General features: G+C 40.9%; 1 protein-coding gene across 1 annotated transcript in view; it reads left to right on the plus strand.

Annotated features, from left to right (window-relative positions):
- POT1 (protection of telomeres 1) overlaps positions 1 to 26,948 on the plus strand; it is a gene marked incomplete at its 5' end in the record, with an annotated part of 199,990 nt that overhangs the window by 161,682 nt on the left and 11,360 nt on the right. The window contains 6 exon segments of the mRNA XM_030216827.1: positions 1,787 to 1,804; positions 1,807 to 1,942; positions 5,448 to 5,653; positions 8,828 to 8,963; positions 15,955 to 16,043; positions 25,570 to 25,664. Of these exon segments, the coding sequence (XP_030072687.1) occupies positions 1,787 to 1,804; positions 1,807 to 1,942; positions 5,448 to 5,653; positions 8,828 to 8,963; positions 15,955 to 16,043; positions 25,570 to 25,664 (680 nt within the window).

Genomic DNA, 26,948 nt, shown 5'->3' on the forward strand with positions numbered 1-26,948 from the left:
CTGGGATTTTTAGATCCCAGACACACATGGCCATGCGGCGGGGAGCCCTTACCGCCGCCCTTTGAGGTGGTGATAAGGGAAAGGGAATTGGGACTTGATATACCACCTTTCTGTGGTTTTTGCAACAACATTCAAAGCAGTTTACGTGGAGGGGCATAATGGAACAGAAACGCCTATCTCCATGGGCGTTAATCTCCGAGAACGGGTCCGTGAAGGGGCGGACCAAACTGTATTAACGAAAAAAATAGACGCCCATGTTTTATTCGCCAATGTGTGAGCTGGGCGTTTTTGCTTTTCAGCGATAACGGAAAATGAAAGCGCCCAGCTCAAAAACGAATAACTCCAAGGCATTTGTTCGTGGGAGGGGCCAGGATTCGTAGTGCACTGGTCCCCCTCACATGCCAGGACACCAACCGGGCACCCTAGGGGGCACTTTTACAAAAACAAAAAAAAAGGTAAAAGAGCTCCCAGGTGCATAGCACCCTTCCATTGTGTGTTGAGCCCCCCCAAATCCCCCTCAAAACCCACTGCCCACAAGTCTACACCATTACTATAGCCCTAAGGGGTGAAGGGGGGCACCTACATGTGGGTACAGTGGGTTTGGGGGGGTTGGACGACTAATAAGCATTAAGCAGCACAATTGTAACAGGTAGGGGGGATGGGCCTGGGTCCACCTGCCTGACGTCCACTGCACCCCCTAACAACTGCTCCAGGGACCTGCATACTGCTGCCTGGGAGGAGGGTATGACATTTGAGGGTGAAAATAAAAAGTTGTGAAACATCATTTTTTTGTCGTGGGAGGGGGTTAGTGACCACTGGGGGAGTCAGGGGAGGTCATCCCCGATTCCCTCCAGTGGTCATCTGGTCATTTAGGGCACTTTTGGGGCCTTATTCGTGAAAAAACAGGGTCCAGGAAAAGTGCCCTAAATTCTAGCTACAAACGCATCCATTATCGGCGAAGGGCGCCCATCTCTGTTCGGGTGATAACCACGCCCCAGTTCCGCCTTCGACACGCCCCCGTCCACTTTGTCCGCATCCGCGACGGAGTGCAGTTGAAAGCGTCCCAAATTCGGCTTTTGATTATACCGCGTTCTTCGTTTTTGTGAGATAAACGCCCATCTCCCGATTTAGGTCGGAACTTGGGCGTTTTTCTCGTTCGATTATAAGCTGGATAGTGTATACAGGTGCTTATTTGTACCTGGGGCAATGGAGGGTTAAGTGACTTGCCCAGAGTCACAAGGAGCTGCAATGGGAATCGAACCCTGTTCTCCAGGATCAAAGTCCACTGCACTAACCACTAGGCTACTCTTCTACTCACACACTAAGTGGGCAGCATGCAGTGATGCCCGATTACCGCCAGGTTACTGCTGTGTAAGCCATTTCCCGAGGTTTTCTTTTCCCCCCAGAAATGGCGTGTACTTGGGGCAAGACTACCGACGACGACTGCATTGGGCCAGCAGTAGTCCTGGTAAAGCGAACGGTAAGCCCATGTCGGGCTTACCTCCGCTCTGTAAAAGGGCCCCTTGATGAATTAAGGTTTTCAAAGGTGGCTAAGATCAAGGGATGAAATAGCATATGGATTCTGCACTGTTGCCTAGCTCTTTTCACTCTATGGCAGTTCTGAATTCCGAATGCAAAATTGCCTTCTCCATTGCTTTATACAAATGGGTGGGCAGAATAACTTCAGCTGAGATGAATAGTGTTTAAAATAATGCTGGATGATGATTGGGTATGGATTTGAAAGTATTTTATTCTGGTGGGGTTTTTTATTTGCTTTTCCACACAGTACTCACCGCTCCATCACACATAAGAAAACCTCACTGAAGACCATATTGAATAACAAAGCACCACAGAAATATCGTGTTAGAGTAAAACTGAAAACATATCAACCCCAGAAGCTTAATCAGTCTGTGAAGTTATACTGCCCAAAGTGTGAGTCATTGTAAGTATATGTTTATTAAGAAATACAAATTAAGAATACTTCATCATAAGAACATGTTTCTCAGATAAGCTGTTTATGCATCAGTGCTCCATCAGAGATATTTTTCTGTTTTGTGTATTTGATAAAAAAAATACATTTAAAGTGATTTAAGATTTGATTAAATTAGATTTAGGTTTTACATGGTTAAGGCAGAATGATTAAAGTGCCTATATTTCCAGCTTGGACCCTGTAGCTGTAGTGCAAATTGGTCATAGCTCCTACTTCTTTCTATTCTACCCTTCCTCACAAATCTTTAGTTTGTAAATAGCTTGAACTTCTGAATTTTGCGATTTCTTCACTTTTTTTCAAAAGCACTCCAATTGGTGTTTAAGGCACACTGAAAGGAAAATATTAGCTTTCCAGCCACAGTACATTTTAAAAATACATTTTAAAAAACATCAAGAAATGGGAAAGTATTAAATAATACAGCAGAAATAAAAAGGAGGTGTTTGGTGGATTGAGAGAGAGTGTACGATAAGAAAATAAGGAAGTGTTCATAAAACCAGTGAGATAAAAAGATACTACTGGTATGCTGGAGTATGGATAAATTCAGCTTTGTTATTTAATAGCCAAAATGCAAATATTTTGTTTGTGGACATCTTAAAATAACTGACCCCTTAGAAAAATGGTAAAAATAACTGCTTTATAATTTGTTTTCCCATTCTCATTTTAAGGCGCATGTTTTCACCATAATCCAAAGTGACTCATCTTAAAAACAAAAAATAACTTTAAAAACTGTTTGTATAACCTATGGTGGGTTAGCTGTGTTATTAAATGCAATGGATGTATGCTGAATGATTCTCCCCCCCCCCCCCCCCCAAAAAAAAAAAAATGAAAATTATATAAATAAATTAGTCAAAGTATCTGTGCTGGTCATATACTCCTGGCAGATGCAAGTGACTTATGCAGGGTAAGATTACTGGCAAGCAAGGGGAAAGATCTTAAGGCTATGTGTTATTCGTTTATCAGTAGCAATATTATTCAGCTTTCATGGAACCAACTAGGGCTGGCTTAACCCATTAGTGCCCAGTGTTCCCATATTGGGAACAAATCAATTTGTTCCCATATGGCTTATTATGAGAACATTGGGCACTAATGGGTTAACCACTGGACAAGGTGAGGCACTGGCTCAGGGTGCAAGCAATAAAGGGCACTAAAATCCCCAACCTCGGATGTCATCACCAGTGCTTCACCTGGTCCAGTAGTTGAGCCTTTCCTTCCTCCTGCCCAGGTCCAGCATCTCTTCTTCCTCCCTCTGTTGGTCCAGTGCCTCCCTCTCCCCTCCCCACCATTCCCTGCCAGTCCAGCATTGCTACAGCTCCTCTCACCATACCCCCGCCTGCAGTCTTGCAAACTTGCCATGCTCTGTGTCTTCCCTTTGCTGAATCCTGCCCGCAGGAAATTGCACGGCACAGGGAAGATCCAGGGACAGGCCAGAGGCAGCCTGTCTTTATTGCTGTTCCTAGTGCTAACTCGCGGCAAGCATACAGGACTGCAGGCGGGAAGGAGGAAGAGCCGTACCAGACCTGAAGGGGGGAGGTCAGAGGACAGAAAGGAGGGAGAGAGAGAGAGATGCCAAACCACAGGGAACTAATGAGAGAGGGCACCAATGTGAGGTGGGGTGGGGGACGCCAAAACAAGTTGACTCAGGTCACCACAATTCCTTGAGCCGGTCCTGGAACCATCATATTGGGGTGAGGTTTACTAAAGTATGTTACCATGTTAGCGCACTCTAAAGCCCTTAGTGTGCATCAGATCCTATTCTATAAAATGTGACCATGCTAACTCAGTACAGTTTTGTAAATCTACCTTAAGTATCATTACTTCATAATGTAAATTACTGCTATTTTATGTAGCTCAAGGGAAAGCTTGGGGAAAATTGTCATCTCTGATTATTTGCTCAATGGTCAAGCCGATTTAGGGATTCATATTCTTACAAATAGATTTATTAAACTTTACAACTTTTGCAAAATATCTCCCCCATCATGCTACATAACTGACTGACTGCCCAGGATGTGATGTCAGCTGGAAGACTATAAACTGATTCAACCAGCTTGAGCAGGAAGGTGCTGCTGTTAGCTCACAAAGGAGCAGTTGTGTTGAACAATTTTCCAAAAGAGAATAGCTGTAAAAAACCTTTTTTAGTACATTATTCCCCCAAAAATGTTGTTAATATATATTTTATAGGAGACAACATAGTGCTTCTGACCCTCTTTTTTTTAATGTTTCGTAAACATAACAGATGATGGCATATAGACAGTTTAGGTAAAAAGAAGACAGTGAGGTAAATCCAAGGAGGATAACAAAGAAGTCTTTATTGAAGATACTTAAAAACCGACCCGACACGGCCATGTTTCGGCCCAAAGGCCTGCCTCAGGGGTCTTGGTAAATCTCTGGTGTTGCAGTATAGTACTCTACAACAGGAAAATTTAATGCAAGGATCTGGCAGTCAAAATCCTTTGTTTATCCCCTCTGTCTTGTAAAACCACTGAATAATAGTTGTCGTGTTGTTGGCTGATGTGATCCTTGCATTAAATTTTTCTGTTATAGAGTACTATACTGCAACCCCAGAGATTTACCAAGACCCTTGAGGCAGGCCTTTGGGCCGAAACACGGCTGTTTCGGGTCGGTTTTTAAGTATCTTCAATAAAGACTTCTTTGTTATCCTCCTTGGATTTACCTCAATGTCTTCTTGTTACCTCTCACAGCTTTGTGAGGTTTTTTTTTTCCTCCTTTTTTGGCTATTTTATATAGACAATTTACCAATCCAGTCTGCACAGTTACTCTTGACTGTACTGCCAATGATATAGCCTAGAGTCCACACCTACAAAAACATGTAAACAGGATGGAGTCGGGCCAGAGGATGTCTAGTAAAATGGCCACTGTTCTTCATCATGAAGCATATGGGAACAGACTTAAAGATCTCATTATTCATACTTTAGAAGAAAGCCAGGAAAGAGGAGATATAATAAAGATATTTAAATACCTTGGTGGCATAAATGAACAGGAATCAAGTCTCTTTGTTGAAATGGAGCTCGGAAATGATGGGGCACAGGATGAAGGTGAAGGGAATAGACTCAGAAGTAATCTAAGAAAATACTTCTTTACAGAAAGGGTGGTGTGTATGTGAAATGGAGGTGGTGGTGACAAAGACTACCTGAATTCAAGAATGCTTGGGACAAGCATATAGGATCTCTAAAGGAGAGGAAGGGATAGCAGAATGGTATAGATGGACAGATTGGTTAGGCCATATGGTCTTAATCTGCCATCGGTTTCTGTTTCTTGGGGCTGCTGATGAGGAGAGAAAAATATGAAAAATAAAGTAGAAGTACTTTTTGTTTTCAAAATTCATATATACACACACACAAGATTTATAGAGGTTGCATACCTGTCTAGCCTAAAAGGATTTGATATTATCCTGCTGCTTCAAAATAGTTCCTGGCATGTTCTGGTTGCTTGGTTTCAGGCAAGAAGTTCCAAGTGAGGATGATTTGGACTGTATACTGCGAGACTGTGCAGCCAGGCATCCAACTCCAAAGTTTCAAAACACATCCTGGTATCAATCTACAGTGTGGCCTGCAGAAAATCAGAGGGGAAACCAATTAGTGGTACATTTTATGAAAAAAGATGAAATGCTTCAAACTCCAGAAGATTCCTTAATTATGATAGAAGGTAAGATGTTTTACGCATCACAGTTGTGTCATTGTAGTAAGATCAATAGTAGAGACATAACAGAAAGCAGGTTTTTATTGCTTGAGCTTACAATTTGAATTTCAGCTCTGATAATTTAAGTACAGTAGCTATTGCAAGAGGGGTGTTCAGATTGATCAGATTGTACTACGAAGCTGGTCCCAATGCTTTCTCAGATGAAGAGGTGAGTTCCAAAACCTGTCATTTATTTATTAGGTATATTGTACTCAAAGAAAAATATATTCCTATGGTTTTTTTTTTATTTCCAACTCTTGGAAATAAAAAAAACTCCAAAACTTATATTTATCCAGAAAACAGCTTTTCATACTTAACAGATTTTGGAACTAACCTCTTCATATACTTCATGTACTAGTAGTAAGTAAACTGAGTGTTATTCTGTCACCAAAAAAAAGCTGGTGATGACAATACATCATTTTGATACTGTAGATTATGGATATCATTGCTAACTTCATCAGGTCTTTATCTGCCTTCATTTACAATGTTACTATGATACAGGAAGGTTTAGGTCTTTGGATGGCTGTTTTTAGTTATATCAGCCTCTGGATGTCAGTATTGTACCACGCTTGACACTGAAAAGAGAATGAATAATTAGCTCAGACAAGTAGGACTTATAGTAGTCATATCTGGAAATAAGTTATTTTATCATTAAACCTTTTATATTTAAATCTGATTTTCTTGCTTTTCCTCTATTTTTGTATACATTCCTTTTGTTGAGAAAAAAAACAAAAACTGAAGTGCTAGTATGGATTAGCTGCATTTTGCTAATAATAATAATAGTGTACTTCATGACTGTTTCATGATAGTTTTAGAATATATGAATTTTATTTCACTTGAGAACCTGAACACCATTTTTTGTAACTAGACAGGCAATTTTAAAAACCATTTCTACTTGTGAAGTAGTGCTGTATATGTGGAAATAGATTACAACATTCAGCATATGTCAAGTGTGTAAATTACACATGTACAGACCATGCATGTAAAGTTATGCATGTAAGCTATACATGCATAACTTTACACACATGTCAAAAACATACTTTTCATATATAAAGCATTGCTTTGTGTGCAGAAATGGATTTAGAAAGTTTCCTGGCAGCTAAAGCATTACGCTTTGTCTAATTAAGTCATTAAATAGAGAGGGGAGTGGAGGAGTGGCCTAGTGGTTAGAGCACTGGTCTTGCAATCCAGAGGTGGCCGGTTCAAATCCCGCTGCTGCTCCTTGTGATCCTGGGCAAGTCAGTTAACCCTCCATTGCCTCAGGTACAAACTTAGATTGTGAGCCCTCCTGGGACAGAGAAATATTCAGTGTACCTGAATGTAACTCACCTTAAGCTACTACTCAAAAAGGTGTGAGCAAAATCCAAATAAATAAATAAATTATCCATCTACCGTGAGGAGAGGCAAGCAATTCTCTGAGGGTGGGAATCCTGTGTTTCCCTGCTTGGCCTATTGGCTAATAAAGCACACACCTGAGCCAGGTTCAGTTGTGGGCCTCCAATATAGTGGCTATGTGGAAGGAGTAATTCAAAAGCAGAGATTTATTTATTCATTCATTTGCTCAGATTGCTCATTAAATGACAAAGCCTACTTGGTGAGCTGGAGCATCTTAAAGAAGTACACACCTGTATATACCCAGTTGAAAATTACCTTCATCTGCCCAGTTGAAAGTATGTATAGGCTGGCAAACATGTACATTCCATTTTTACATGTGTGGGCAATTTTGCCACCTACCAAACAGCAGGTACTAATTTACATAGTAAGCAGCAGCTAAATTTGAAAGTGAGATGTACAGAGGATGCCTGCTGAAAGTAATTTATTATTAACAAGTAGCATATCCATTTATTGGTATGCATTCCTTCTGATGTACAGTTGTCTATATTTAATGGGAATATAAATGTTTCTCTGAGGGACATTTTCAATATGTCTAAATCCGATTTTGGACGTTTTGCTGAAAATGTCCAAAAAATCAAGTGGCGAACATAGTGATTTCCGAACCAGAAAAATGTCTATCTTTTTGTTTTGAACAAAGCTGTTTCGTAGGCATTTTGTGCTCGGTGTGTTTTTCATTTGAGATCATTTTCAGGGGGGGGGAAAAGTCCAAGTGGAAAATGCACAAAAACAAGCCATTGGGACGTGTGGGGAGCCAGCATTCTTAGCAGACTGGCCACACAGACATCCCAGCAGAGGGCGCTGCAGTGGTCTTCACATAAAAGGTCCCAGGTATACATCTCATCGTTGCTTTGAAACAGATCTAGACCAAAACATCTGACTTCTAGCCCTAGACGTTTTTGCTTTGTTCCATTATGGCAGTAAAATGGCCAAGTTTTGTGAACACCTAAATCCCACCCCCAACACCACCCCCTTGTGATTTGGATGTACAGCAGATGAACTGCCTAGAAAAAAAGTCTTAAAAATGGGTTTCAAAAATAGTGATTTGGACGTTTTAGACAAAAAAAAAAGCCCATCTGCCGCTTTGTGACGCTTTTTGGACATTTTTCTATTTCAAAAACGAGCCCCATAATTGTAGTTTGTAAATTAGGGGTCCTTTTGCCAAGCTGCGGGAGAAAGGGCCTGCACTAGTGGGTAAAAAGTCCCAAGACAAACATGGCCATGCAGTAAGAGAGCTCTTACCACATGGCCTTTCGGCAGGGATCCCTTACCGCCATCCATTGAGGTGGTGATAAGGGCTTCCGCGGTAACCGGGCAACGTGTGGTGATGCCTAATTACTGCTGGCTTACCACCGTGCAAACCATTTCCAGGGGTTTTCTTTTTCTCCAGGAAATGGTGCACATTTGGGGCGGAACTACCGCTGGCGGCCATGTTGGGCCGGCGGTAGTCCCAATTTAGCGTTCGGTAAGCCCGCATTGGGCTTACCAACGCTTTGTAAAAGACCCCCTTAGTTTTCATTTATTCTTGTTCACAGTATCATAATGTTTTCTTTACAAGCAGTAATTTAGGGCCTCTTTTATCAATCCGCGTCAGTGCCGACGGAGCCCATTTAAAGTGAATGGGCTTTGTTGGCATTACCGCAATGGGAGCCATTAGTTCAGCTTGATAAAAGAGGCCCTTAGTAAGACAGTTATATTGCTTTGGAGCATCCCAGTTTTCTTCCAGATTAATGCTTCTGTTTTTACTAGGTGCAGCTCTACATGAGGTTTACAAACTTTCACAAAGATTCGGCAGTGTTATTCCTGTGATATCCAATGGTGAACATCTGTCTTTAACAGACCTTTCAGCTCCATATCTTATTCAAGGGAAGAAATGGCACTATGGGTAAGTAAGAATGATATAATAAATTAAACTATCTCATAAGGTTGAGCACAATAACTTCCTAGAGATGCCCTCAAGCAAGTGTGTTCCTGCTTTAGTCTTTATTACTAGTAAATAGGACCCTTTGCATAAAATGAGACCTGTGGTAAATTTATCTATTTATTCATACATTTGTCATACCACCAAATCATCAAAGATATCAAGGCGGTTTTCAAAATATAATAGGGCAAGCGAAAACATATGTTATTACAACAGACAAGGATGTAGACAAAGTCACATAAGGAGGGGAATGAATTGCACAACAAAGTAAAAACCTAAACAGAGGAGCCCAGAGCACAATAAGGTCAACTAATAAAACTATTACTACTACTACTAGATGTACAGAATGCTGTACACATTATATGCAGATACTTTCTGAGTCCCTAGAGGACTTACAATATAAGTTTTTGTACCTGGGGCAATAGAGGGTTAAGTGACTTGCCTAAGGTCACAAGGAGCTACAGTAGGAATCAAACCCAGGATCAAAGCCTGCTGCAATAGCCATTAGGCTACGCCTCCACTACTGAGGGTGTTCTCCTTTCATAAGTAACCATCTTCCAGTCTTGATCTGAAAACTGACGATATATTAATGATACAATTTTTGATTTTCAAATCAGTCACTCCCGATTGTGGACTCTTTAGAAAATTAGCGTTTTTTAATGACCAATAACTGGTATAGCTCTCACCCATGGCACATTATGCAAATAGGGATTAAGAGAGTGCAATAATTCTGAGGTCTTTTTTCTGTACATTTTGGGCTAGGTTTTGTATATGGTGCCCAAAACAATCAGCGCCAAAAAAGCGCTAATCTATAAATGATGCTTAAAGTTAGGTACAGTTTATAGAATAGCGCTTACTCCCAGGGGCCATGAGTAAATTTACGAGTATAGCCCCATATTCTATAATTCCATGCATAACTCAAAACCGTGCCCCCGAACCGCCCGTGACACTCCCATTTCCACGCCCTCCTTTTTTAGGCCACGTAAGTTCTAATTAAATCTAACTAATGCCAATAATTGCTTGTTAAGAAGCCAATTATTGGCACTAATTGGCTTGTTACATAATTAAATTGCATGCACACATTGGGCACAAGCTCAAATTTGCACGCACAATTTTTATAGAATTTGGAGGGTATATGACAATAGGTCTAGCGCAGCTTACTTTTAGAGCTGTGATTTGTTTAAGTTTTTCTGTTTTCAGCATAGCTTTGTTCTCCTTTTAGTTGTTGATTTACATACAGATTTTAATTACCCCAATATCCATGTCTTATGGAGTGGCTAGTCCTGAAACTGATGAGGGGAAAACTACTTTAGATCTAGTTCTTACTTGAATGCTGGACCTGGCAAAGAGGCTAACGATGATGGGACTCGTTGGTGATAGTGATGACCAATGGAATCAGATCTCTTGTAATCACTGGAAGAAGGATATTTAATTTTATAAAGAATAGTCTATGACAAAATGAAAAAAAGTGGTCAGAAAAATGTAAAAGGGAAAGGGTTGACAGGATCAAACGTTTTCATGAAGCATACATACTATTTAGAAAATCCATTTTGGATGTGCAAATAAAATATAGTCCATAGTCTGTACAGCGCTGCATAACCCTAGTAGCGCTCTAGAAATGTTAAGTAGTAGTATTAAAAAATAGTTAAAAGAAGACCACATGACTGCCTGGTTTAATGATGAGGAGAAACAGACCGCGTAAACCAAAGTACATCTTTAAAAAAATGGAAAGCAAACCAAAACGAAGAAAATAGGGATGAGCATAAGCACTGGCAAGTTAGATATAAACGAGTAATAGGGCAAGTCAGTTGAGACTTTTGAGAAGAAGCTTGCAATAGAGGCAGAAACTAATATTAAAGCTTTTTAAGTTCATTCAAATGAAAAGGCCTGTGAAGGACACGGACAGCTAGATGACCAAGAAGTAAATGTGGTCAGAGTGGATAACGAATAGCAGAAAAATTAAATTAATTCTTTGCCTTCCACTTCACTGAGAAGGTTGTTGGGATCTTACCCACGCTAGAAACCTTTGACCGTGATGATTTCGAGAAACTAAAGCAAATTACTATAAATCTAGATAGAATAGTAAAAATTGACAAACTAAAGAATAACAAATCTTCAGGACTGGATGATATTCACCCTACAGTTCTGAAAGATCTCGGACACAAAACTGCTAATGTGTTGCTATTAATGTGTAGCCTATTATTTAAAACAGCCAAAGTGCCTGAGGCTAATATAACAGAACTTCAAAAACTATTTTACTCACTGTGACAGATGGAAAAGACATGGGAATAAACCTTTAGAACATTGCTATTTTAAATAAAGGAAGCCTCAACTGCCCGAAGACAGTCTTAGACTTTTCATAAAACCCCTTTCTTATCGTAGACCTCAGTAGGAACCGGTAAAACAGTAGTTGGGGGGGAAAAAACCCACATGGAGAAAAAAAACACTATTTCAAAAACCAGTTACACCCTAAAAATGTCAGAAACACAATTTACTTCCCATGTACTTTTCAAACTGGTACAAAAAATATTAGAAAAAAAAGAAGAAAAAACTAATATTCCAAATAAGCGTGCACTAAAGGTAAGGAGTCCAAAACTTCAATGATCTATCTGAAGGATCCTCTGTAACTGCGACTCCAACAGCAATCCTTAGTATTTTCAACTGCACTTGTCAACCCCAACAAGGGTTAGGAACTCCCCCTTGTTTTGAAATAACTGCAGCATTTTTTCTTCCTGTGGGGGACAGTTTCTACTACAGTTTTTCCAGTTCCTACCGAGGCTGGTATGTACTGTTTTTGAGACATTTTTCTCTTTTGAAAAGGAGCCCCTTTATGTACTGACCTATACAGACAAAAGTCCTTTCAAGTCCTGAGTTTCTTCAACCTAGTGCAGAAAACTTAGCCTAATTGTTTCAGTCAAAGGTCAATAAAATTAGACAATTTTTAAATATTCCAACTTGCACACCAGATTTAGCAAATACTCATTCTTTAGAGGTAATATCCGGCGATAGGTCGTGGAGCAAAATTATACTACGACTGCTACTGTTTATCATTTCTGTAGCGCTACTAGATGTACCAGTGTCACCAGATGTAGTCTCTTTAAGACCCTGAATAAACTTATTAATAAGACCTGCCCTTTGGATACATGCCCCTCATACTTATAAAAATATCCCATTTGATATGTTATAGGACTGTACCGAATATTTGTATTTGATTTGATTTGGCCCCGAACAGTTCCCTGAATACATTATTTGTTTCCGGCCAAATAGTGATTTAAATTCAAATACAGATGCAAAATAAGACCAAGAATATTATAATGCCTCAGTATCGCTCCATAGTGCAACCTCACCTTGAGTATTGCATTCAGTTCTGGTCACCATATCTCAAAAGAGATATGGTGGAATTAGAAAAGGTTCAAAGAAGAGCACCAAAATGATAAAGAGGTGGAACTCCTCCCATATGAGGAAAGGCTAAAGAGGTTAGGCCTCTTCATCTTGAAAAAAGAGATAGCTGAGGGGATAAATGATTGAGGTCTACAAATTCCTGAGTGGAGTAGAATGGGTAAAAGTGAATCGATTTTTCACTCTTTCAAAAAGTACAAAAAGCAGGAGACACTCAATGAAATCATTTAAAAACAAATGGAAATACTTTTAATTCAAATAGGAGGGAATATTTTTTTCACTCAAAGAATAGTTAAGCTCTGGAACTCGTTGGCCAGAGGATATGGTAACAGCGTATCTGGGTTTAAAAAAGGTTTGGACAACTTCCTGGAGGAAAAGTCCATAGTCTGTTATTGAGATGGACTTGGGGAAAGCCACTCTTGGTCCTGGGATTGGTATCATGGAATGTTGCTACTAATTGAGTTTCTATCAAGTATGTGTGATCTGGATTGGAAACAGGATACTGGGCCAGATGGACCATTGATGACCCAATATGGCTATTCTTACGTTCTTAGGTACAAATAATCACTTCTTCCACTGATATGCACTGTGTCAAATTATTCAGCCTAATATGCTGTTCATTATAGCTTAATTGTACAGTGGCTTGCTGGAGGGAAACTATCCTGAGGGTATAGCTAAAATTGTAATGACACCAATTCCAAAATGTATGGGAGCTGATCTTACCATTGTGGATAACTATAGGTGTGTTGGTGAGCATTCCATGGCTTGCTAAACTTGTGGCGTTTGTGGTTAATATTCAGTTTTCAGATGATCTCTTTCCGTCTGCCTGTTTGCATTCATCACAACACGGTTTTAGACCTATGCACAGTACAGAAACACTTCTTCTTACGCTGACTTCAGAAATAAGGAATAGCTTAAGTAAAGGGAAACCAATTATTCTTTTAGTTTGACATCTCAGCAGCCTTTGATGCAGTCGACTACTCCTTGCTGCTGAGTAGACTGAGCGAGCTCGTTATAACTGGTGAAGTGCTTGACTGGTTGGAAAGCTTTTTAGAAAACAGGACATACTGTGTCAAGATGCTTGACTCAATGGACCTTAGTATTATTCAATATGGCTTTTCTCGTATTCTAAGGGCATAATTTCAGGCAGTTTTTTTTTAATTAGTCTAATTCTGTCTCCTGATCTTTTGCATATCAAATATTGGAAGAACAGTTGAGATAACTATCTCTGTGTTGAAATCACAGGGAAGCCTGTCTTTCTATGTTTTGACAGTTCCAGTGGTTAGTAAGGTTTTTGGAGACATTTTCATTTTTTTTAAGAACCTTCAAAAAAATAACTTACATTTGACCTGGGTTTTTTTTTTTTCTACATCATATTTTTGTCCTTTACTTTGATTTTTCTTCCATTTTTCCCCCGATCATTTTTCTCTTTACTTTTTTTCTATCCTAATATCCCCTGTCCTCTATAGTCTGGCCCAAGCCTTTCTCAATTCCTTCAATATTTCTTACCCATAATCCTTCCTTCTACTTTGCAAGAATTCATTCTGATCCTTCCCTAGGATTTAGATTTCAGATTTTCATTAACTGTTTTCAAGTATCAGCTCATGATGACTTACAACTCAGGTACTATATTTATTTCCCTGCTCAAAGGCATTACTATGTAAAATGACTATTCCAGATCACAGGAAGCATCAGTAGGAGAAACAGGATTTTAAAATTGCTTCACTGGTTGTCTGCCTGCTGCTTTATCCACTAGGATACTTCTCCACATTTTCCTAGCTTCCTCTGTGTATGTCTTTTCCTTTCCTTTGTTTATTTTTCTTTTCATCTTTTGTCTTAATCTCTCTTCTACCTGATCATCTCTCTCCCATCCTTCCACCAGCCCCTCTGCCTATGGAGGATCATGTCATCTTGCCTGGACCACTTTCTTTCCTTCTATCCTGGGGTGGTACTGTAGTGAGTTATTTTATGGTTTACTGGTGCAGATGCCCTGCAATATTTTAAGCAAATGATTGCAGCTGCAGGGGAGTAGGAACTAGCAGGATCTGTAAAAATTCCTATCTGTCTCTAGAACAGTGGAGGAGGTGGTGCATGCAGTTCTCCGAGGACAAGCTGGCTGCTTGTTCTCACGATTGAGTCATCGTCCAAGACAGCCCAGGAGACCGGCAAAATTTTTACAGCAAAAACAAAGAACTCTCCAGAACGCTCTGCCGTGCAGGCCGAACACACCGCGCATGCGCGAACAGCTTCCCACCCGCGACGTGAGCGTGCCCTACTCAGTTTCTTTTGATCCGCGTCTTGAGTGACACGTTTTTTTGACTGTGCTCAATTTTGGCTCAGGAGACTTGGTTTAGCATTTACCACTCCCCCTTATTTTTCCCTTATTTTATTAGTTTTCTTCACTACTTTGTTTCCTTCTTTTTTCGTCGCAGCCGCCTTTTAGGCTGCTCGGCCGGGTCTTCTTTTCCTTTTTTGTGCCTTTTATTTGGCACGATCGAGTCCTTTAATTTCGCAGCCGCCATTTTTCCGTCCTTGTCATCGAGGACTCCCAGCGGCTTCAAGCGTTGTACTCGCTGCAACCGGACCATCTCGGGTACTGACCCCCACGCATGGTGTCTCCAGAGCCTTGGGCCCGAACACTTGCTAGCTGCTTGTAAGCTGTGCTCTTTAATGAAAAAGCGGACCCATGTGTCTCCGGAGGCTCAACGTGAAAGACTTTTTGCTGATCGGTCCGGTCCTTCGACGTTGGCATCGACATCGGTTCTAAGGTCGGCGGGGTCGAGGGAAGCATCGAATTTGAGAGCACAGGTAATGGCTGCCAAATGACCACATCGCGCTGGGAGCAGCGAGGCATCGAGTGGGTCTCCACCTGTCTCAAGGCCTACTGCTGTGTAGGCCCCCCGGGACTGACCATCGGACCTGGCCCCGAGGAGGTGTGAGGGTTCCACGTCCTCCTCTTCGGTACCGAGGAGTCTCGATGACGGGCATCGAGTGAAGGCTAAGAAGCACCGTCATCGTTCTTCTTCCATGCGCGGTACCTGGGGGAGGGGTTAGTTTGGGAGCCCTCTAGGGACAGAGAAAGTACTTGCTCATAATGTGTGATTGTTGTCCACCTTGAATTTGATGGTTAAGCGGATTATAAATGCCAGAATTAAAATTAAATGAAATTTTGATTTGAATTCGGTTTGTATTTTTTCTCATAGCTACAAAAAGACTTTGGGTTAACTTTCTGAAATCCATGCAGATAATTTATCTAGAAATGATTGTTTGCTGAAAGTGTGTTAAACAGTATTGTACAATTCTTTTCTTTATTTTTACCAGCTACAATTTAGATAATTATAGATGAACCAATTCCATGTTATTTACACAGCTGAATACCTTGGTAACGCATACCAGGAATGGCCAGATAAATAATTTTGGCCTAAAATGGCTACCCGATGTACTGTATGGTTCAGCCAAACTGTGCTAGTGGACAGAGACATTACCATAAACATGTACTAATAATTATAACATATAGAATAAACTGTGATTATATGATTGTTTTTCTAATTATTAGGTGCAAACATTGTTCCAGTCTAAAGAATATTGAATGCCTTCAATCTATTACCACAGAAAATTTCTGGGATCCTGCTTCAGTAGCAAAAGGTAATACTACATATATATATATATATATATATATATATATATATATATATATATATATATATATACAGTGTACGTCGGATAAGCGCATTCTCTGCATAAGCGCACGCACGGAATATGGAAGCCGATTGGCACGTGACAAAGGGGCGCTAAATTTGAAATCTCATTGGTTAACTGCCACAGGCAGAATAAGCGAAAGAAAGTTGTTAGAGTGACAAGTTTGCCTTCTGAATGGATACTGAGTGATGCTCTTCTTTTTGATTGGCTGTTGCTGCATGACATGATAAGGAAATTGTGGCTTTATTGGATGGAAATCATGTGAGGTCTTATCCTGAATTTGTCTGATTGGCTGCTGCTGTATGACACTACAAGGAAAATGTGTTGGCTGAATATAGTGGAGTTGCTTACCTGTAATGGACGTTCTCAGTGGACACATGATTTTCCAGCCACACAAATGGGTGATGCCATGGCGTTACAACTGACCCAGTAGCTCCAAGCTCAGGAAACTCTCAAAGAGTTTTCTTCCCATGCGTGGATATTCTTGTCACAATGTATCTGTTGGCACCACAGCTGTTAGCCATTTAATTCAGAGCCAGCTTCAATTCCTGGAGAGTGGGAGGTCTTGTGTGGCTGGAAGATAAATGGAGAACGTCCGTTACAAGTAAGCAACTCCACTTTCTCAGTGGACAGTGATCTGTACAGCCACACAAATGGGTTCTCCCAAGCTAAAGGTAGCAGACATATGACTACTACTACTACTACTTATCATTTCTATAGCGCTACTAGACGTACGCAGCGCTGTACACTTAAACATGAAGAGACACTCCCTGCTCGACAGCGCTTACAATCTAATTAGGACAGACAAACAGGACAAACAAGAGATAAGGGAATATTAAGGTGAGGATGATAAAATAAGGGTTCTGAACAATTGAATAAGGGCTAGGAGTTAAAAGCAGCATCAAAAAGGTGGGCTTTTAGCTTAGATTTGAAGACGGCCAGAGATGGAGCTTCACATACCGGCTCAGGAAGTCTATTCCAGGCATATGGTGCAGCAAGATAAAAGGAACGGAGTCTGGAGTTAGCAGTGGAGGAGAAGGGTGCAGATAAGAAAGATTTACCCAGTGAACGGAGTTCCCAGGGAGGAATGTAGGGGAAAGATGAGAGTGGAGAGGTACTGAGGAGCTGCAGAGTGAATGCACTTATAGGTCAATAAGAGGAGTTTGAACTGTATGCGGAAACGGATAGGAAGCCAGTGAAGTGACTTGAGGAGAGGGCTAATATGAGCATAATGACCCTGGCGGAATATTAGTCGTGCAAGCAGAATTTTGAACAGATTGAAGAGGAGAGAGATGGCTAAGTGGGAGACCTGTGAGAAGCAAGTTGCAATAGTCTAAGCGAGAGGTGATAAGAGCGTGGATGAGGGTTCTGGTAGTGTGCTCAGAAAGGAAAGGGCAAATTCATGTGTGTGGGAAGAGGTCACATAGCTAGGGACTGCCAGGATCTAACTGAAGATGCCATGGATGTGAATTTGGTAACTACACACTACTGCAATTTTGTAGAAGCTTTCCATTCAAAAAGCAGAGATGTGTGTTAAAAGTTGAGATGGGAAGGACACCGATACCAAGCTCTAGTGGACTCTGGCAATGTTCAGGACCCTTGTTTGGAGAGAGACACTCAACAGTCTGCTATTGAATTATGAGCAGCTGTGACCCTGGCATGTGTACATGGTGACCAGAGGCAGTATCTGACAGCTCAAGTATCCTTTAAAACACCTGTAGGGCATGCTCAGCTCTTGCCTTTGCTACCTTACCCAGTAGATTTGGGCCGGGATTTCTCATATTTCAGTGCCATTTAGGCCCAGCTGAACACTGGCAAAAAAAGGAGGAGGAATCTTTTCCTGAGATCTTTTTGCTGTAGGACCCTGACTTGTGTACCAAAAGCCCGAAATTGCTAAACCCCACCACCAGTGGCAGTTAGAGAAACTGTGTTGTTCTCTGAGTCTAGGAGCTGCAGTGGATGGAGATCCTGAGCTGGGATAGGATGGTGATATGGACACCCCCGGACCCTTTTAGACAGCCTACCCGAATAGAGTAGCGAAGGAGCTACAGGGAATTTGAAAAGGGCACAGTCAGAGGATGAATCCCTTAGAGCAGCCTGAGCTAGGATTATTTAGGTAGATGGAAATCCCGTGGGCAACCAGGACCCGTCTAAGGAAACACTCTCGTATTTTATGATAAAGAATGACTTGTATAGAGTGGCCAAGGGAACTGTGGAGGGGGAAGACGTAGAGTGACTTTAGTAGGCAAATCATGTAACTAGCCCACAGTCACCTGTTAGGAGGTCCCCTGGGGGAGGAGAAAACCCAGGAGCAGATTTTGGCCCAGTTTTTCTGGCTGGGTATATTCAAGCAAGTTGAGCTCTTCTGTCAAACCAGCCAGCTGAGTAGCTCTGTGAGGGTTCCACCTGCCCACTCCCCATGCCCATTGTCAGTGCCCCATTAGAGAGTGGCTATGGACTTTGTGGGATCACTGGAAAGAACCACCCATGGTAACAAATATGTCCTGGTTATTTTGCCTTGCGTAATATGAAAATTACCACGGTGCCCAAGGCACTATGGGAAGTCTTTTTCCAGATGGGGATTCCTACTGAATACTGACTGATTAAGGAATTGCCTTTATGTCCAGGGTCATGAAGCAAGTGTGTGCCTCCTTAAGGTAAAAACCTTGCTGATGTCCATTTTTCATCTGCAGACAGATGGTCTAGTGGAATGCTTCAACAAGATTCTCAAGCAGATGCTGAAGAACTGTATGGCTAAAGATGGGAAAAAACGGGATTCTTTACTCCCATATGTACTTTTTGCCATCCAGGAGGTACCCCAGAGTTTGACATGATTCTCTCCATTTGAGCTGCTTTATGGGAGGCCTTTAGAGGAATCCTGGATATGGTTTGAGAAACTTGGGAAGAGGAACCTAGCCCAGGAAGGAACTTGGCCAAATATGTGCTCACCATGAAAGAGAGGCTGAAAAAAGCCAGAGAAGCAGTCAAGCTCTGCTTGGAAAACGCTCAAGTGGGTCAAGCCCGAGACTACAGCCAGAAGGAAGTACAACAAACTTTTCAGCCAGGGGTCAGAGTTTTAGTCCTCTTACCCTCAGAATGCAAACTATTATGCAAGTGGCAGGGACCCTAGGAAATTGTGGAGAGGACAAGACCAGTTAACTCCAAGGTGGCCCAACTGGACAAGAGGAACAGGACACAAAGTTTCCACATCAATTTGCTAAAGAAATGGGTCCTTATGACTGCCACCTTGGTCCAGAAGGATGACTTTGGGCCAGAGGTCCCAACGGAGTCAAGCCCTGCAAGTTCCATTTGGTAACCAACTTTCCATCTCCCAGAAGGCTGACCTGGAGCAGTTGGTACGCCAGAATCAAGATGTGTTTTAAGGAATGCTGGGCCAGACCCAACTTGCAACTCATGACATTCTCACCAAGCTGTGAGAGGTATTCCAGCAGCATCCCTATCAGATTCGAGAAGCCCGGCAGCAAACCATAGTGAAAGAGGTTGCTGAAATGCTGGAACTGCGTGCCATTGAGGAGTCAGTGTTTACAACCTTGGTCATCTTACATTGTGCTGATACCAAAGCCAGACGGGAGCACCCAGTTTTGTATTGATTTTTGGAAGGTGAACACTATCTCTAAACTAGAGGCCTAACCAATGCCAAGACTGAATGAACCTTTTCAACACCATAGGGTTTGATCCAGTTTATGGTGTTACCGTTTGACCGTCACAGTCCTTCAGCCACCTTCCATCGCCTTATGGACTGCCTTCTTAAACCACATGGCAGTTACGAGGCTGCCTACTTAGACAACCTCATCATTTATAGTAAAGATTTGAGGACATATATAATTCAGGTAGAAGTAGTAGATAGCCTATGGACCAGTGGACTGACAGAGAATCCTAAAAAGTGCTTCTTGGGAGGACAAGAAATCCAGTAACTGGGGTACTCGGTCAGGAAAGATAGAAGCAGTCACCCAGGTGCCAGTACCCCAGATGAAGAAACAAGTATAAGCCTTCCTCGGGCTCACTGGTTATTCCAGAGTTTGCTGAGAAAGCCAAACTACTAACCCACCTCCTAGAGAAGAAGACTCCAAAAAGAAAACACTGGACCAAAGAGCTGGATGTGGCCTTCCAAATCCTGAAGACGGATATTTGCTCAGAGCTGGTGCTATTCAGGCTGGATTTCAACCGTCCCTTCATTGTGCAGACAAATGTGTCAGAGGTTGGACAGGCTGTTCTGGCCCATGAAGGCAAGATGTGGATGGGGACAACCACCCGGTAGGCAAAACACACAGTGGATCCAATAAAAGTCCTCTCACAATGAGTGTCTTCCTGAACAAGGTCTTTATTAACAGTAGCTACTTGTAAACCTTGTTCTGAAGTCTGGCTGGGGCCAGGCTTAGAAACCCAGAGAGAGAGAGAGCAGAAACTTAGATTGTGTTTGGGGCGTGGCAGTCAAAAGCAATGGACTGTGTTTTGGGCACTGTCAGCCATGGCCCTGGTTAAGACTTTGTTCTCTGGAGTAGAGACTTTGCCTTTTTTTCCTGGGCCTGTGAAGTAAAAGACCTGAGATAGAAGTTTAATAAAGGCACTTATTTTATGTTTACAACCTTGTCCTCGCTCACAATTATCACAATAAGGTTGTCCATTTCATCGTGAATAACCTGCTTGGCTAAGGAAGAGAAGATAATCCAATAGACGGGAGAGTGAGTAGGACAATGGATCAAGGTGCTTTTGAAGACACCAGTGCTGAAAACAGTGCCACTTGGAGCCGTACGATTTTTTAGTAGATTCCTTCCTGGATGACAGTAAGATGTGCAGTACTTCTGGTGAAAAAATGTCTAGCTCTTTGGTAATGGTTGATTGATTGGGGAGTGCAGATCTGGTTGGAGAACTTGTCCGGAATTCTGAGATAAGTTGTGCTCTGTTTGTGGGTTTGTGGTTTTGCTCCTGAACGTGCTATGTAGTACTGACCTTTATGAAAAATGGACTTTTTACAGTAACCATAGAGTTCAGACACATGTCCTGCAATGTAGAGTATTTTTGTGCCTTCTGGCTTTTTTTTTTTAATCTACTGTAGCACTTTTTCAGTTGTCTATGATTGTTTGCTTTACCCCTTATTTGAAACTTTGTATTCTGCGTTGGGGGGGTTTTAGCTCTGAGGCACTGTGCAGTTGTTTGTTTTGGTTTTATTCTCCATTGATTTTCTGTAATTTTCAGCAGGAAGTTTGTGTGTATGTGTATATCTTTTATAGGATTAGTAATACTGTAGAATCGGTTGGTGGGGGCTGAAAACTGTTGGTTTAGTTCATATAGTAGGATCCAGTTTTTAAATTTAGGTATATTGCTTATTTGCGTTTATTCTTAAAAATCTGTGAAAATGAATATTACATGTTTTAAAAAGACATTTAAAGCTTGATTTGGTGAGGTTTGCTCCCACTGTGAGGAAAGTCTTAGTGAACCTGCCCCATAATGTTAAAATATATTTTTCTGTTCTTTGATTTAACCTCAAAGTTGGGTTCCTTTATTTGTTTTGAGTGCTAGCTTTTTGCATAGTTTTGAACTTACATTTTGAATTTAAATGTTAATTACGATATGTGAGAACCTCATTTAGTCTTAGAAATGTGTTGCAAGTAGCTAGGGGTCCTTTTACTAAAGCCCACTAAAATCTAAGCTTAACACATTGTAACACAGGATTTTTCCACATGCTAAGCCCTGATTTAATGCGCGCACCTTTTGCAGACATGCCCTATTTTTTCTTATTAGGTTATGCGTTATGTAAGCATTGTGCAATACTTGTATGAGGTTAATGCAGGAACACTTACTGCCTCCTATTTAGACACTGAGGACTTGATTCTATCTATAGCGCTGGAAATATTTCTGTCTAGGTGTATTCTGTAAACTAGGTGCGGCTTATAGAATATGCCTAGCGGCCATGCCTGAGCCTAACTCCAGGTGCGTCCATTTACACAAGGTAAAACTTGGTGTAAATACCAACACCTAAGTTAGATATGGAGCAGGTGTATTCTAGAAACGTGCACATAGATTTTCAGACACCCTCAATCCACCCATTCCATGCCCCCTGTTTTGCAGCATGCATTCGAATTTATGCGCTCCACTTTACAGAGTACACCTAACAAGTTGTACGTGTAAATTCTAATTAATGCCAATTAGTATCAATAATTGCTTGTTATGTGGCAATTTCTTGGCACTGATTAGCTTGTTAAGTAATTAAATTGCACACATAAATCCAGAATACACCGGATTTGCGCGCGCAATTTCAGTCATGCCATATAGAATCTGGGGGCTATTGCGTACCCTGCATTAGCCAGTTAGTGCATGTTAAGTATAACGCATTAGCTGACTAATGCTTCCACTCCCAGTCTCCACGCATGCCAAGACTTAGATTGGAAAATTCTAAATAATTCACTAACACCTGATTTAACACATAGTAGCAGACAAATTACCATAGTAGCCTGCAACTGTGCACTAACCACACATTTAGGGCTTAATGCCCTTTTGTAAAAGCACCCCCACAAAACTAAAACAAATTATTTCTGCCTCTTTTAAGAGTGAATATGACTTGGCACAAGATGTCTTTACTAATCAGTTTTCATGACTTATTCCAAGTGTTTTAGATGCTGCAAAGATTTTGAAGGTAACCACTATAAACCGTGTTCTGCATTTTTAAAGAGATTGAGTTTTGTAATAGTCCCTGATCTGCAAACCTAATTACAGCATTCCTGCCGCTTAATTTGTAAAAACAGAACCTGAAAGTGGGACTTTTATTTTTTCTTTCCTTTGAAGTTTCCAACCTACCCTTGTGGATCTGCTCACTTTCTATAATACCAATGAACCTGTCAAGAACCACTTGCCCTCAAACCAGCAGACTTAAATCCATTTAAAGATACTTTATTTTCCTGAAGTTAATTAGTCACATGCCTCAGATTGAAATTTCTTCCAGAAGAAACCAAATATTTTCAATACAGTATGAAAGTATTTCATTATCTCTTAATAGAGAAGAAAAATAGTAGTATATTCTTGAACATATTTTCAATATTTGTTTTCTATTTTTTTTTGTCTATGAGAATTGAAATTGCCAAGAAACTGGGAGACATTTTATATGGCCATATTAGACACATCAATTAGTGCAGCACAGAATAAAAGTAGTTTCTTATTGTCCTTTAAAGCATCTTCTGTTTTCAGTTTATTAGAATAAATATCAATATAATACTAGGACTAGGGGCTTGCAATGACGCTAATAAGTAGTAAATTTAAAAACAAACTGGAGAAAATATTTCTTCACTCAACGTGTAATTAAACTCTGAAATTCGTTGCCAGAGAGTGTGGTAAAATCAGCTAACTTAGCAAGGTTTAGGAAAATCCACTGCTTTTTTTCAAGGATAAGCACCATAAAATCTGTTTTACTGTTCTGGTGTCTTTCCAGGTACTTGTGACCTGGATTGGCCACTGTTGGAAACAGAATACTGGGCTTGATGGACTTTTGGTCTGTTCCAGTTTGACAACACTTATGTTCTTATCACCGAGTACTGCTTTAGGGGTCCTTTTACTAATGTGCACTGAAAAAATGACTTGTGGTAGTGTAGGCACGGGTTTTGGGCGCGCGCTGATCCATTTTTCAGTGCACCTGTAAAAAAGGCCTTTTTTCATTTTTGCCGAAAATGAACTTGCGGCAAAATGAAAATTGCAGCACGCTCAGTTTGGGTCTGCAGCCATTGACCTAGCGGTAAAGTCTCACGTGGTAACCGGGTGGTAATGACCTACATGCGTCAAATGCCACTTGGCACACATCTGAAAATGAAAATTATTTTTTGGCCGTGTGAATCGGACATGCACCAAAAATGAAATTACCACAAGAGCCAGGCATTAATTCCATTTTGGCATGCGTAGTAAAAGGGCCCTTAGTGTTAATGCAGTCATCTTCCTAGCTATTGCTAACACACATTAAGTAAAAATGGGTTAATTGTGTTAAAGATTGTGTACCTAATGGTAAAGTAGATTTGCAAATGTACGCTTGACATGTTGAGCAAGTAGGTCCTCAGGTGCATGTAAATTATAGTTGATTGTGCTCTCCCCTTTCTCTGTCTGTTGTTTTTCTGACAGTACAAAGAGAGTGGGAAGTGGACCAATGACTCCAGGGAAACGGGAGATAAGATTTCAGAGTACCACTTTATTCAATGACTCGACACAGAAACTGTGTTTTGGCCACAGGCCTGCCTCAGGAGTCTTAGATGATCCTTGTGGTTCAAAAAGAAGATGGATCTCTAGATAGAGTGGTCGCCATATTGAGGGCCCACAGTTCAATGCTTGGGTCAGGCCTTCTGTTTCCTGTCAGTCATGGTTGGGAATCTTGCACATGAAGCATCTCCAGCCGCTTAGCAGGGAGGGAGTCTCAATTATCATACATCAGTGACATGCGGTGGTCAGATTTGGGGTCTATGTTAGCTGGTTCTAGGGTGAGACCCTGGGCAAGGAATGTCACTGCAATGGAGTTCAGATGTGCTGGACAAGAGTTTTGCCTTGCAAACTGCGAGTATGTTCTCAATCAGCTCTTTCTTGCTAGCGCCCGTTTCAGAGGAGGGGGGAGGGAAAGCTCCATTATGGCGACCACTCTATCCAGAGATCCATCTTCTTTTTGAACCACAAGGATCATCTAAGACTCCTGAGGCAGGCACACAGTTTCTGTGTCGAGTCATTGAATAAAGTGGTACTCTGAAATCTTATCTCCCGTTTCCCTGGAGTCATTGGTCCACTTCCCACTCTCTTTGTACTGTCATATTTACGTGGGAGTTAGTGTTCATCCACTCAGGTGGATTACTCTCTTCTTGTTTTTCTGATTCATTGTTTTATTTTTATATTACCCCCTTATTTTGAGCTTGCAGCAGTCAACATTTTTTAAACACCAGCTGCCGTGTTTAAAATGAATCCGGATATTCAGCGGCAATATTTGGATATTGACTTCCACTGAATATCCAGGGTCAGCACTGACCAGTTGTGCTATCCATCTAGCAGCAATATTCACACTAACTGGATATGTATCCGGATAATGTTAGGGCAGCCTTTTGGCTCTCTCAGTGTATCCGAAAAGATATCCAGTTAATAGTCTGAATTTCGCCTCTAACAGGATAATCCCTGGCCCCACCCAAGCTCCACCCATGGACCACCTCTGATAGTGCCATGGAGGTAAGAGGAAATATTCAGTGATACTATCCAGTTACAGTAGTGCTACTGCATATCTCTTTCACCAGCACTTAGTCAGTTAGGAGTCACTCCTACCCAAATAACTGTCTTTGATTGTCAGCCCCTATGTTTTTAATTTTTTATAAACCGCATAGATTAAAAAAAACTGATCTGGGGAATACCAAATAATACAAAACTTAACACTATTGTTTTTAGGATTCTGTTTAGTTTTTCCAATCCTTTTATGAAACTCATTTTATTTCAATTCTTTTAGTGCTGGGTATTGAGCCTCTCCGCCATGTCTTAATTATGAAGTTTACACTTGATGATGGAACTGGATATTTGGATGCATACCTGTGGGATAACTCAGTAAGTTATAAACAACAAAATCTTACTATGCCAGAAAAAACAGATCAGTGGTTTCAGATTCTGTTCCCAGTGCTCACAGAAGAGGTCAATCACTTATTTGTATGACTAGAACCAATGTGGTCCTAGAAGGGCAGGCTGTGTACTTTCCTGGGTGGTAAACTTAAGTCCAACTCCAAGAAACTGCCCACAAATTCTTGACACACAATTGAGGAAATCGACATGGTCGTGCCTTGTCAAAGAAGGCTTGATCATCTTTGGTGTCTCTGCAGCGTGCTTACCAAAATCTTAGTTCATTCTTGAAAGAGCCATCAAGGGTGGACAGTCTCCTATGAGACCTCTGGTGTTATCTGCATTGTTAAATGCAGAGAGCTGATTTTTTACCAGTATGCAGTGGACACACTATAGCATTAATGTTCTAACACCCACTAAGAAAGGAATTTTTTGTTTTAATTGCAATATTTTAATGTACATTCAAGCAATCACTTATTGATTGAAAGAAATAACACAGAATAATTTCTTCATGGACATATTTATAAGAATTATTCATGAAGAAAAGCTTTTACTAGCATTAGCTGTAATACTGGTTTGTGAGTTTAGGTGTCATTCCAAGGATACACATGAGAGTTGAACCAGGTCTCAGTCTCCCAAATGAAATATGAAGAAGGATTTCAAAGTCTTGTACTGAGAGCCAAAGGCAGCAAGTATTTTATTTTGAGGAGTAGCTTCAGCAATGCAGGACCTCGACACATAGTTCAGACAAACTAGATGTGATAGAAGTTCTGCTTATTCTGAAGTGATTATGCTTGGAGGTTAGGTCAGCCTCCCATGCTGAAGCCACTCTGCGGTGTTCTCACCAAAATCTTAGGTTGTTCTTGAAAGAGCACCTATGAGACCTCTGCTGTTATTATCTGCATTGTTCAATAGCTGATTTTCACCAGTATTCACTGTTGGCATTAAAGTTCTAGCACCCACTAAAGAGGCCATTGTTCTTCTTCTTGTTTTTTAATTTATTGCAATATTTTAATGTATATTCAAGCAATCACATATTTATTGAAAGGAATAACACAAAATAATTACCACAATGTATAAAGAAATAACAAAACGTTTACTTTAGTCTACAACATTTGGGATCCAAGAATTAGGAAAATATACCACGGAAAATATTAAAAGCACCACTTGAATAGCTGTCAGATGGTACATTAAATAGCCACAGATACAGGTATATTGGTTACGTCTTGAGCTTGCAAAAATTCCTAAGGGGCCAATACTATTACTGAATGCCTC

Source organism: Microcaecilia unicolor, chromosome 10, assembly GCF_901765095.1.
Source record: "Microcaecilia unicolor chromosome 10, aMicUni1.1, whole genome shotgun sequence".
Classification (NCBI taxonomy): Eukaryota; Metazoa; Chordata; class Amphibia; order Gymnophiona; family Siphonopidae; genus Microcaecilia; species Microcaecilia unicolor.